Source organism: Urocitellus parryii, chromosome 15 (genome assembly GCF_045843805.1).
Source record: "Urocitellus parryii isolate mUroPar1 chromosome 15, mUroPar1.hap1, whole genome shotgun sequence".
NCBI classification, from domain to species: Eukaryota; Metazoa; Chordata; class Mammalia; order Rodentia; family Sciuridae; genus Urocitellus; species Urocitellus parryii.
The window spans coordinates 48,594,027-48,607,760 of record NC_135545.1 but is presented as its reverse complement, the minus strand read 5'-3'; the positions used below and the strand labels follow the sequence as shown (position 1 = coordinate 48,607,760).

General features: G+C 44.9%; 1 protein-coding gene across 2 annotated transcripts in view; it reads left to right on the top strand.

Annotated features, from left to right (window-relative positions):
- The window catches only part of Cfdp1 (craniofacial development protein 1), a 113,081-nt gene extending 99,735 nt beyond the window's left edge, over positions 1 to 13,346 (top strand). For both annotated transcript variants that reach the window (XM_077793106.1, XM_077793105.1), the window contains exons 6-7: positions 2,961 to 3,119; positions 13,057 to 13,346. In XM_077793106.1, the coding sequence (XP_077649232.1) occupies positions 2,961 to 3,119; positions 13,057 to 13,147 (250 nt within the window). In that variant the 3' untranslated portion in view covers positions 13,148 to 13,346. The remainder of the gene's footprint in view (positions 1 to 2,960; positions 3,120 to 13,056) is intronic.
- Positions 13,347 to 13,734: the final 388 nt, after the last annotated feature.

Here is a 13,734-nt window from a genome sequence, read left to right as displayed (position 1 = left end):
ACAGAGATGTGGCTTAGTAGTTAAGCACCCCTGGGTTCAATCCCCAGTACCCAAAACAAAGAAGCATGGCAGGGAGAATCAGAGGAGGCTCTGTGGCCAGCTCAGTAAAGCTTCTAGGTGTGTGCATCTGATGGAATGTTGTTGACAGTTTGGCTTTCCCATAACTGTGCAATCAGCTGCAGCTGAAGTGAGAGCCCCAACTGTCTGCTTCAGAAGGATCAGTCCTACCAGATGAAGAGAACCAGGGAGTGAGGGAAACACCACCGGCATCTGACCCAGAGATCAGAGAAGGCTTTGGGAAGGCTTCCAGGAAGAATTGGCTTCTAAGAGGAGGTAGAACTAGGTGGATGAAAGGAGGCAGGTCAAGATGAACTGCAAGTTCAGGACTGTAAAGCATAAGTAACAAGGGCAGATATGACCCGAGAAGGTCGAGATGGACTTCACAAGTTTAGACTTTATTGTAAGAGCAGTATGGGGTCAGGGAAGAGATATAAGCAGAAAGACAGGATAAGTTTGGAGTTTTAGAAAATTTGTCCTAAAAACAGCATATCAGTAGATGCCAGATTAGAGCCATTGAACAAGGGGTGGGACAAAACAAAAGCAGGAAGACTAGTGAAGAGGCCAAATTATCCAGGTGAAAGAGAGCCAGAACAGTAGCAGGGGAAGGGGAAAGTGAAAGATTTGAAACATTAAATTTCCATATCCCAGGGATGTTGCTCGGTGGTAGAGCACTCAGCTAGCATGGGTGAGGCCCCAGGTTTAATCCTAGCACCGGAAAGAAGGGAGGGAAGGAGGGAGGAATTTCTATATCCCACTCTGCTGTGCTTGCGATAAAATTGTGTGTATGTGTAGGTTGTCATAAGGAATAAGTTATCTGGGAAATAAAAGTTTAGAAATGCATTGAAAGCTCATAAAGAACAATTTGGAGTTATCTTAAGCAAAGTAAAATGGCTGTCAAAAATCTATCCAGGGGGGCTGGGGATGTGGCTCAAGCGGTAGCGCGCTGGCCTGGCATGCGTGCGGCCCGGGGGGGTTCGATCCTCAGCACCACATACCAACAAAGATGTTGTGTCCATTGAGAACTAAAAAATAAATATTAAAAAAAAAATTCTCTCTCTCTCTCCTCTCTCACTCTCTCTTAAAAAAAATAAAAAATAAAAAAAAATAAAAATAAATAAAAAAATAAAAAATCTATCCAGCAACTTTTTATCTTAGAGGCAAGACAGGGCAGTAAACTACACTGAGTCCAGGAAACCTCACTTCTCCTGGGTCCACATTTTCTATTGATTTGACCTTTGTTGTATCATTTAACCCATCTGAACTTTGTTTATTTGTCCAGCTTTGTTAACACAAGGGTGATAGTGCGGGCCTGTTCTGAGTTGAGCTTAAGCTCAGCATTAGTGGGGCGTGACCACGAGGGAAGCTGACATCCTCTGGACCAAGGTTAATAGAATGAGAATGTTTAGGGCAGTTGTTTGGCCTCAGAAGTCTTGTGTTTAGTCTGTAACTGTCCTGTTGGCTCTCGCCGGGGTACACTTGGGGTTTCATAATGGGATGGAGGGGATACTAGGTCATACTAGGTCTAACTCAGGGCTCATGATGCACTGTCCCAGGCTGTAATGAGGGTCAGATGAGACAATGGCTATGAAAGCACTGAGAGACTGAGCACTGTGATATTACTCATAGGTTTTTTGAATATTTATTCAATTCACTTTATTTATTTATTTTTGTGGTGCTGGGGATTGAACCCAGTTCCTTATGCATGCAAGGCAAGCACTCTACCAACTGTGCCATATCACCAGCCCAGGTCATAGTTTTTAAATGTTTTAACTCTTGCATATCTCCATGAGGCAGAAAATAATTTCCAATTTTCTACCTGCTGGTAGATAACTTGTTTTAGTTTCATAAAAAGACCAAAAGCTATGTTTCTTCCATAGTTCCTTCCCCACCCCACCCCACCCCTGAACCACCTTCTTACAAAGTAGCTGCCCTCTGTTTTTCTTATTTTATCTAATACATGTAACATTGACTAGAAACATTTGACCTGCCAAGGCTTGAATTGAGCATGTGGGGTTTCTCCCTCAGCCCTTGATAGCATCACCAGCAACCAGAGCACAGGATGTACGTTCCCTGCCTTCGGGGTGAGATGTTCTCCACACTCCTGGGAAAAACCAGGCCCAACTCATAGGGTTGAAAGGCAAGTGACTTTAGATCCCTTTTATGGTACTGTGACTTTTTGCTCATCAGTGCTGGGAACTGGTTCTTACTCTTGAAAGAGCCCCCTGGGGCTTTAGAACACAATAATGACAGTGACTCAGTAGCCAACATTTGTGGTACCTTGACCCTGTGCTGGGTGCTATTTTAGCCCTTTGCTTAGAAGATGCCACCGCCCATGAGTAAGCATTCACTTTGTCCCTTAGGAAACCAAGGTACATACACTTAATAACCAGCCTCTAGTCATTCAAGCAGAGCTGGAATTTGGACCTCAGCATGTGACTCCAAGGCCTTGCCTGAGTCCTACCATTCTCCTCCCTCTTTGCAAGCAGAGACCTGCCACACCAAGTACACAGAGGTCTGAAGAGGTTAGGGTTTCCTGTCTGCAGTGCCTCAGAGCAGTCAGAGATGTTAGGCAGGAAAAGCACATTAGAATTCTGCTCCACTTACACTGTTCTTCACACCAGGAAGGAAATACCCTAGTGTGAACATGGATTCCAGTAAGATAAATGCCTCCAATCCAGGGAGCCCTGTATCCAACAGAAAATCTTAATCAAATGAATAGAGTTTTTAGCTAGGCACAGCAGCAACTGCCTGGGCAACTTAGTGAGACCCTGTGTCAAAATAACAGTAAAAGACTGGGGTAGAGCAACCCTGGGTTCAACCCCAGTACTGTTAAAATAAATTTTTAAAGAGAGAGAGAGGCATCAGAGTTTTTACATGTTTCATGTTTTCTCTTTCCTTAGGTTAAAAAGATCAAGTGGCATGAGCAGCCTTTTGGGGAAAATTGGATCCAAGAAGCAGAAAATGAGCACCCTTGAGAAGTCCAAATTGGACTGGGAGAACTTCAAGGAGGAGGAAGGGATAGGAGAAGAACTCGCCATCCATAATCGAGGGAAAGAGGGGTAAGAAGGAGTGGATTGGATTCCTCTGACCTCCACAGAACTCTGGATGAGTTATTGCAGACACTCTGCCCAGCCTCAGCAAGCAGGAACTTTTCATGGTGAAGCAAAAAATGTGCTTTGAGTTGTCAAGTGGCACTCTGTGCTAACGTGGGGCAGGTCTCTGAGGAAGCCACCAGGGTGAAGGGAAGGAAGGAGGGTGTGCTGGCAGCACTGCTCTGGGCCAGTCACATCTGCCAAGCTGAATTTGCTAAATCATAGCTCCAGTGAACTCCAAGTCACATGGTTTATTCACATGGTCAGATCTGGCTCACGGCCGCAATATTGGCCTAGTCTGGACCATTGAGCCTTCTGGGAACATAGTCATTCAAATGCTTCAAAAGCAGAGCCAACAGAGAGTATTTAGGTGTTGTCACATTATTTTGAGGTTTTTTGTTCAGTTTGGTTTTGGTTTGGTTCTTGTCATTGTGGCCCTAGATGGGGCTTCACCCTCACCTGTATGAGGCACAGACTCTCAGACAGCATTCCAGGCCTCCTCTTGAACCCCTCTCTCTTCACTTTGGAATACTGAGAGGGTGTCTGTGAACTATTTATTCAGTTGTAAAAGGGTCCCTTGCTTGTCACAGTACTTTTCCTGATAATTGGATTTTAAAATGAGAAAGAAATGGGGTTCCACAAGGAACATAGTTACAGTAGCCCCAGGTCAACATTCCCCACCCCTTACAGTGAAAGTGTTGATTGGCCTCTCCTACAGCTGAGGGTGCTCATCAGCCCCACCCTCACCAGTATGATCTCTGTCAGCACAGGAGGTAAGATGGAGGCTCATCTCCTTCACTGATAAAATTGGGATAATGATACCACTCCACCATGTAGTTGTGAGGATCTCATGAAATAACACATGTAAATACCTGCATTAAGTACAAATTATTCAGGCTATTAATAATTAAGACGTGGTGGGGGTTGGGTGGAGCCATATTTCTAAAATAGTCCTCAGCATTTTTTGAATGAGTCTGAAAGCCAACCAATATGTTTTAAAATAAAAAAGTGTAAATGATTTTGTAAGCTTGTCCAGGGATCATATCCAGGTCAGTGTATTTAAGTGGAAAGCCTTAGTTAGTACAGAGGCAGGGGCACCAGCACTCCCCGGGGAAGGCCTGGTTGGAGTGAAGACAGAAATTGGTGTGGCTCTGACATCTGCCCAAACCTTTTCTCTCTGGTTCAGCTCTAATGACTCAGCTCCCTGCTATTCACTTTTTTTTTTCCCCTCTTGTTCACGTTTGCTATACTTCCATGCTTCTCTTGAGTATTGATTATATGGGTTGGACATTGTTCACTCTTTTATGTTCTGCTTTTCCCTCCTATGTCTGAGGCTCTTCTCCCCCCAACTACCACAACTAGATGATTCCAGAGATCTGATTGTATTTTTCCAGTGCAGATCTGGTGACTTCTGTGCTCTGCCTTGGCTCTTCATGCCTGCCTTCTTCAGTGCACAGCTAACACCTCCGCTTACTAACCTTTCTCAACTCCTGCAGGCAGATTATGGAAGCCTGACTCCTACTCCAGGGAAGTGATTACAGCTCTGAGGCCCACCTTAGCTAAGCCTGAGAATGCCTTAGAATATTTCCCAAAGTTCAGGCAATAAAGCCACCCTGGATAGAACTGCTTTTGAATTGAGTCTAGAATAGGCATATCAGAAATACCTATATCTTTCAATCACTCCTCAAGGGATTCTAATGCACAGCTGGGGTTCACAATCACTAGACCACAGAATCAAAATAATAGAGCCGAGAGCCAGACAACCAGTTGCTGGCCAAGCCTTCCCAGCACACACACAGCTAGAGAGCCAGCTTCAAAGTAGGTAATGTTGAGATGTGTGGACAGTACCAGCACTGAAAAGAGGGAGAGATGTTGACAAAATGAGCATACTGAGCCAGGTACAATGGCCTATGCCTATAATACTAACTGCTTGGGAAGTTGAGGCAGGAAGATGCAAATTTGAAGACAGCCTGGGCAACTTAGCAAGATTTGTCTCAATATAAAAAATAAAAAGATCTAGGCATGTAGCTCAGTGGTAGAGCACCCCAGGTTCAATCTCTAGTTCTGGGGGGGGAATGTATATACTGAAATTTCTAGAATAAGATTAGTATATATAATTTCTGAGTAAGGGATGGAGAAAAGATGGAATGTTGTATTTTTTTTTAAGTAATCAAAGAAGATACATATATTTAAAAAAAAAAAGAGTTACAGAACCAGGCCAGGCACAGTAGTGCATGTCTGTAATCTCAGCTACTTGGGAGACTGATACTGGAGGATTACAAGTTCAAGCCTGGGCAACCCTGTCTCAAAATAAAAAGGGCTGGGATATAACACACTGGTAGACTATTTGCATAGCATATGGGTGGTCCTTGGTTCACTAGTACTGGGGAAAGAAAGAAAGAAAGCTGAACACAGTGGTGCATGCCTATAACCCCAGCAGCTCAGGAGTCCAAGGTAGAAGGATTACAAGTTCAAAGCCAGCCTCAGCAACTTAGGCCCTAAGCAATTTAGTGAGAGACCCTGTCTCAAAAAAAAAAAAAAAAAAAAAGGCTAGGGCCAGGCGTGATGGTGCACACCTGTAATCCCAATGGCTGAAATGCTGAGATAGGAGAATTGCGAGTTCAAAGCCAGCCTCAGCAAAAGCAAGGCATTAAGCAACTCAGTGAGACCCTGTCTTTCAGTAAAATACAAAATAGGCCTGGGGATGTGGCTCAGTGATTGAGTGCCCTTGGATTCAATCCCCAATACCAAAAAAAGGAAGGAGGAAGGAGGGAAAGGAAAAAAAGGCAGGACAAAGAGGGAAGCACACAATAGAATGGTAGGTTTAAGACTAAATTTATTAATATTTTAATTAAGTAAACTAAATGCTCTAATTAAATAACAGAAATTAACAGATTAAATTTTAAAAACCAGGCTAGGGATATAGCTCAGTTTTTAGAAGGCTTGCCTTGCATGCACAAGGCCCTGGTTCAATCCTCAGCACCACAAAATAAATAAATAGATAGATAGACCAGCAAACTGTTTGGTGTTTTAAAGACATTTGCCCCAAATATAATATGTAGGACTATTGAAAATTTAAACATGGAGAAAATAAATCATGCAAATATTAATCATGAGAAAGCTGGTGTAGCCATAGTAATATTAGACAAAATAGATTTTAGGTAAAAACATTACCAGAAATAAAGGAGTCTCTTTGTGATAAAAACATCCACTTCATCTGGGAAACATAACAGTTTAAATTGGAGAGTGCCATTTGGCATTACCTCCTGAAGCTCCACATAGTCATTTCCCTGTAATTCTGCAGTTCTATTCCTAACTTATTTCCCAACAGAAAATCAGTTATATATTCTCTAAAAGACATACGTGACTATGCAAGTAAAATGTGATCTCTTCACTCTATGGGATGCTATTCAGCAATGGAAATGAACATGGATAAGTTACAATAACATAAAAGCAAAAAGAGCTTTATGATTCCATTTAGGTGATGGTCAAAAACAGGCAAAAGCTATATGTTCATTAGGTCAGTTGGTGAAAGAAGCAAGTCACAAAAGAATACACCCAGTGCAATTCTGTTTACATCAGATTCGGAAGGAGGCACAATTAAGCTTTAATCTTGAAGAAACAAAAAAACTTGAAAGCAAGAAAATGAGGTCCCAAGTCCTGCACAAGCTTATCACACCTGGTTAGTTTGGAGGTGTGGGGTAGGAGTTGTTCAGGGGCCTCCTCAAGGCAGGCAGCCTTTTACCCCTTGACTCAGTGACATCCATGTCGGCACTTGTTTTATAATGGTTCATTTGCCTTGCTCTGTGGGACAGCGGGATGGGGTGCTAGAGACTGAACCTAGGGTCATGGACATGGTAGACAAGAGCTCTACCACTATGCTATATCCTGGGCCCCTTTTATTTTATTTGGTTATCTCAACCTCCTGAGTAGCTGGGATTACAGGCAAGCACCACCACACCCAGCTGCCTCGCCCATTTCATGAACTCTTCTATTCATGGGTTATATTTACAATAAATAGATTTCAAATCTTGGTCCTGCCACCCACCTGCCATGGGTACTACTAGCCCCAGTTTCTTCATCAAAAAAGTGGAAATTCTTTAATATAACTCTCAGGATCCTTGTGGGAATTAAGTAAGTTGGGAAAATGCCTGGCATATTTATAAATAGAAGCTCCCTCTCTTTCTCTGGCCCCTAGTCCTCTGCTCAAATTTCTTTTCCCACCTGCCATTACTGACCACACCAAGACTCAGGCCTTCCTGGAAAGCTAGATGCTTCATCCATTTAATTCTCTGCCAACTCTTCAGGAATTTTTTCCACATCAGTAAGAAGTAGAGCTTTGAGACATCTTCTTTTACTCTCCCTGACTGGCTTTTCTCTCTTTGCTGAGCTTTTCAACTTAGGGATCTGGGTCCTGAGCAGCCATTTCTTCTCCCCAGGGAAGCTCACTTTCAAGTGTCAAGACTTGGCTACCATTTTCTGCTGATGGATTAAAAAGCACACTATCGCCTCCCTTGACTGGTATCTCCTCCCCTGACTGCTCCTCTGAGCTCCAGACTGAGGTGGCATCTCCATATGATGTCCAACGCACATATCAATGTCCAGAACCAAATACCTGGTCTCTCTCCATAAATGAACTCCCTCCCTCAGACTTCTCAGAAAAATGCCACCATCACTGTCCAGCTACTGTTAGAAGAAATCTGGGTCATCATCCCCGATTTCTTATTTTCACCACACCCAGCAAGTCTAGTTGGTGCTTCTGTCCCACCAAAGTATTTCAGCCCATCCTTCTTTGCGGATCTCCCCCCAACCCAGTGTCAGCTAAAGATCCCTGATCTGCCCCGCTGCCTCTTCCTTGACCTTTTCATCCCTTTTCCCCCTGCTGCTGAAATGATTGTTTATTAAAATAGAGACCATTTTCATCTCCCTGCAGAAAGCCCTGCAGTAGCACTTCCAATCAGGGTTTGCCTCCTTGGCCAGACCCTCCCTGAGCCTTTCCCTGCCCACTTCTGCCCTCTTCTCCCCTGCTTGCTGGAACTTGGCCTTACTGCTCCCCTGTAGCACTCCTCCCCCAGAAGGCTTTGGTTTGCCATCCAAGACTTGACTCGCCCACCACTCTCTAGAATAGCCCCGTGCCCCCTCAATCACATCACCCTCTTTAATTTTTCCCATTGCATTTATTGGCTAATTCATGTTGTTTTTTTGATTCATTTTTAGTAACCCTCCAGAGCAGGATCTTGTTCCCAACTCTGCACTAGCACCTAGAACAGCCCCCATCCCAGAGCAGGTGCTGCACCATTGTGGTATCTAAATGCCTGTTTCACTAGCTAGTAAATAGCCGTGACTTTGTTTGGCGGCCTAATAGGATTAGCATTAGCCACCCAGAAAAGATGGGCATAATACATCAGAATGATGTCTCCACCCAGGCACCTTTTTCAGTCAGCAATTTGGTTGAAATGCCTGTGCCAGAGCCAGTTGTCTGCCCAGCAAGGAATTTCTGCTTTTTCTCTGAGCCTCAGCCTCTGGGCCCATGCAGCACTCCAGACAGTGTCAGCAGACCCCCCTGGGTGTTGAGTGTGGTTTCCTCTAGGCCGCACACGAGTTTCCTGGTGGTGTTCAGCAGCAGCAGTTCAGTATCTGCCAATGCCAAGGCAGAGGCCAGAAGGCTTAGGGGAGGGGACCGATGAATGCACAGAAAGAAGAAAAACACGAGCTTGGTCATTACTGCTGCTATCTGTCCAGTCGATTTGAAGGTCAAGGAGCTTGTGATTGGAAGCCAGGTGTCTGTGATTCAGAGAGGCCTGAAATAGAAGGCACCAGTGAAAATAATTCTTTCTCCAAAGAATCTATCTCCATGACCCCCAGGAGTCCTCTTCTAGAGCCACACAGCCGTGAGGTGGTACAGGAAGAAAGCAGTGGAGAAGAAACTGAATTAAAACCAGTCTGGCCCTCAGAATGTTTGTGAATTAGGTCCTGGGTCGGTGTGGGCATGCCTGTGCCATGTTGGGCAGTTTGCTTCTTTTAGTTGCATTTCTCAGGGCAGAAAATTCTCAGTACATCAATCCCAGAGCTTTATTCTAGGAACTGAAGTTTACCCCCTTTCATCCCATGTTTGTGGTGCCCCCCCCCCCCCGAATGCTTACTTGGGGAACTGAATGCTGGCTCTGCTTGGACAGCCTAATATTGATGCAGCCCTGCCAGGTAGCGCACACCTATAATCCCAGCCACTTAGGAGGCTGAGGCAGGAGGATCACAAGCCAGCCTGAGTAACTTAGAAAAGAAAAAAGAAAAAGGGATGGAGGTGTAGTTCAGTGGTAAAGCATTTGCCTAGCATTCATGAGGTCCTGGGTTCAATCCCTAGTACCACAAAACAATAATGATGATGATGATGATAATAACACAATTGCCCTGTCAGTTATCTGTGCATGCTTCAGGTTGCCCTGCCCTCCCCATGCTCCTCCTCCTGACCAGTGTGCAGTAATAGGATGACCATATGACAGAGATTTCAGAGATCATCTTGCCATTGCCCCCAGCTCTGCCCACCCTTAAAGCTCACTGATCCCTAGAAGGGTGGGTTCCCAGACAGGAGATATCAACATCTTCCCTGGGAGCATGCCTTCTCTCTTATTCACATTCCCATGTCTCTCTCCCTCCCCATTGTCCTGGATTTCAGGGAAATTGTGGCAGAAAAGCAATTTGGGTTAGAAGATTCAAAAGATGTCAGAGCCTGTTGAGTCTAGCCTGGTTTTAAAAGTAAAAACTAGAAACCCCTTAGGTTCTTGAAACTATTAACATATTTTGTTAATGAAAATAAAGAGCTGTCACTTCTTAAATGGGCCACAAAGACAAAAACAGCAGGAAAGGATGATGCACCCCTAACCTAGGCTTCCCTATGGACTGGGCTTAATCAGGCTGACCCCCAGGAGGACTGGGCATAGGCCAGAAAAACACCAAGACAGAAAATGTGCAGAAGCCAGGATTCCCATTGCATCGTCAGACAGCGGGTCTGTTCTGGGACTGTGACCCACTTAAAATGCCTGAAAACTCTTGAGGCCTAGGTGAAGTGAAATAGGTGAACACTCAGGTGGCTTCCTGAGAGCCCTTGCCCTTTCTGGAGCATTCACTGTCTGAGTTCTGTGCTGGCTGCCCAGGTTCTGAGGCCATTTACAGGGCAGTCAAGTCAGAAATGGGAAGCAAGAATCCTGGAGCCCAGAACAACTAGCATAGCTATTTTTTCATTTTATTGTTTACAAAGCACGATTCACAGTTTCATTGTTTTGTCAAAGACATATTGTCATTTTTACTCCTATTTCTCCAAGAAGAAAAAATAAGGCACAGAAAATTACGTATCTTGCCCAAAAGTACAGAGTCAGCCATGGAAGCACCTTTCCTGTCTCTTGGCCATGGGGGAGTCGTGTCTGATACAAGTTTTCTTCATGGTCAGCTTTTGGCAGTAAACCAAGGCTGTCACAGATCCTGTTAGCAGCTGCTGATAGCTGTGAACAGGGGAATCAAGTCGCCCGCCTTGATGGCCTTTGTCTGGCTCGCCCTTGAGAATTCAGCTGCATCCTGCACATGTGCCCCTCACTGCTGTCTGAGGCCTTCCCTAAGCCTCAATTCTGCCTGTACCCGCCTGTTTCATGCCCATCCTGGGCTTTTCACTCAATGGTCTCAAGGCGGCTGGACCCAGCACAGCTTCCAGGAACCCTCAATGGGGGTATCACTTCCTCTTTAAAGGAAAGTCAGGGAGAAGACCACAAATGCTCAAAGCCTCATACTTCCTCCTCCTTCCCCTTCCTGATCTCTCAGCCAGATAGCCCTGGGAGTTCTCTTGAAACCCTCTCTCTGTTCCCCTTGCTCCTGCAGATGTTGGCAGCACAGCAGTCTCTTGCTGAGGATCATCCCTCTGCACATGGATGGCTCTTCTGCCAGGGCAGTTAAAACACTTTATCCTCAAGACCCTGATTCCCATGTAGCCAGCTTCCCCCAGGCCCATGGTGCAGGTGTGGTTGGTTGCATCAAGAGGAAGGCCTTGGTCTGTTTTTGTTAGCAGCCACCTCTTGTGAACCTTGGTCTTTTAGCGATCGATAGAAGTGAGTTATTTAGTTGTGTGACTACTCTTCACCACTCCAGGCTCTCTACTTCCTTGTGATTAGAAGTCCACAGTATCTGCAGCTTTCCTCCCTACAAGGTATCTAAAATTTAAATTTAACCAGGCATCTTATATTTTCAACGCTCTGACAACGTTGAGCCTGGGGCTTATGTCAAGCTTAACAGTGGCCCTGCCCTAGTGTTTCCAGCCCTTATAGCCTTGTTGACAGTTTTAACACAGCACCTCAGTTCCTGATCCAGCCCAGGTGGTGACTACTAGTTGCTCATAGCATACATCCCAACTTGGGCCATCTGTTGTCCTCTAGAACCCTGATGGAAGCTGGCTTCTTAAAATGATGGTGGCAGCACTAGCTACCATTTTATTGGGTGCCTGCTCTGTGCCAAGCATTGTGTGTATACTTTTTCTTGAGTCCTCTCAGCAGCCCTTCAGAGTAGAGAGGATTTGTCTCTTATGTGTCTTGCCCAGAGTCACACAGCTAATGAGTGTCAAGACTCACACTCAGCTTCTTCTGGCCTCAGAGCCTGCAGTTTCTGGCCAGCGTTTGGTACTAGATGTAGAGTTAATGGCCACAGATGTGACTGGTTAGCAGGTAGGATGGACCTCGCTTCACAGGATGCAGTCGGGAGGGAAAGCAAAGCAAAGCCTGAACTCAGCAAAGGAGCACAGGTTCCTGAACCTGGTAACATTCTCACATAAATGTAACAACCTTGTAGCCACAGATGCACATTTTCCACAGTGCAACAAAAGAAAAATTAGTGTAGAGATTCAATTATGTCTCCCATTTTCAATGGCAATTTTTCTCTCTCAATAGATTAATTAGCAGCAGAGATCGCCTCCCCCCCAGGCAAATTGCAGCAGACATTATAGCAAGAAGGTGCATTAAAATGCAGCTGTGGTTCATTCAGCAGCCAGCCTCACTGGTGCCTGCCTGCTTTGACCTGCCCTCCTCACACCCTGTCTTGGAGGACCGAGGGAGATCTGGGCCACTGACCTGATCCCAAATTAGAAGCAGAGTGCCAACCTGCTAAGGGGACCCTGTGTGGACTGCAGGTAGAGGCACTCAGTCTTGTTCCTTAGTGGAATTTGGGGAAGAGCCTCTCCTGTTACCCTAGCAGAAGCAACCTGTCCCCAAACTGTGTGGAAGATGCCAGGTAGAGCAAAGGATGGTGGGAAGGAAAGAGCTAAATGCAATTAAATAGCCTCTAAACAGTGCACTCTATAAATCTCAGCTTGCTTTACTCAGTAGGTCTTAGGACATTTTCTGTCCTATTTCTTCCATTTTCAAATGGTATCTTTGTGTGTTTTGAGATATACACAAAATATGCATAGCTTTCTCTCATCACAGAACCAACACATTACCACGACTGAGAAATATGGAATCACCTTGTCACTATGAAAAAAAATAAGGCTCAGAGAGATTTAGTCCTCACCTAGCATTGCCCAGCCCGTGTGCTCCCTCTGGTTTGTACTAAGCTGGTGTTATTTCTTTTTGCTTTAAAGTCTGTTACAAAGGTGTAGTGTTTTCCTACTTCGGTGCCTCTAGTTACTTTCCACTGATAAGCTGTTGCCTTGTCCTTTCCTTTTAAAAGTTTTCTTTCATGTCTGAACCAGAATCATCTCTAGTATAGACCAAATGGAGTGGTTTGAATGTCACTGACAGGCTAGGCACCAGCTGGGCTCATCTGCATGTGACTGCTGTACAGCCTGGTTTATCCCTAAAGGTCAGGACAACACAGAGGAGTCCCTTTCTCCTGTTGGATTCTGCTAACAAACATTTTTTTCATCTTCTAGGTACATTGAACGGAAAGCTTTTCTAGACCGAGTGGACCACAGGCAATTTGAAATTGAACGGGATCTCAGATTGAGCAAAATGAAACCTTGATGTTCTGGGAGAATCCATAGCAGCTTAATCCTGTTGACAATGTGAGCTTTTTGTGCATCTGTGAAACATTTCCAGTGTTCCTCATCCACTGTTTCCCAGCAAGATCTTTTTCTACTTTGAGGTTCTGTTTATGTATCTTGATCTCATGTGGTTTCATTCATTTTACTTTTAAAAGTTTGTCCTTAAATAAATAAATAAAAATCAGTCCTCTGTGAGGCTGGGGAAATGAAGAAGTCACTCATCTTCCCTGTGCTGTGCTGCAAAGTCCAGCCTGGGCCCAGCCAGCATATCCCAGGCATGCTGGGCTGGCAGAGCTCTGGCCAGCCACGCTGGGGAGAACCGACCAGCCTGGGTGTGGATTTTCTGGAGCCAGGAGGCTCACTTAGGTGGAGGAATGCCAAGACACTGGGCATTCGTTCTTGGTTCTGCTCAGGTTTCTCTCCTGATCTTTCTCTCTTCTGAATGGAATTCCTACTGATGTTGTGTCAGGCCGAGAGTTAAAGATACATTATTACTGAACTGGGTTTTTCCCTTTATCCTTTTTTCCCCTTGCCAAAGAAGACTCAACTTAGATGTTCTCACCTGAA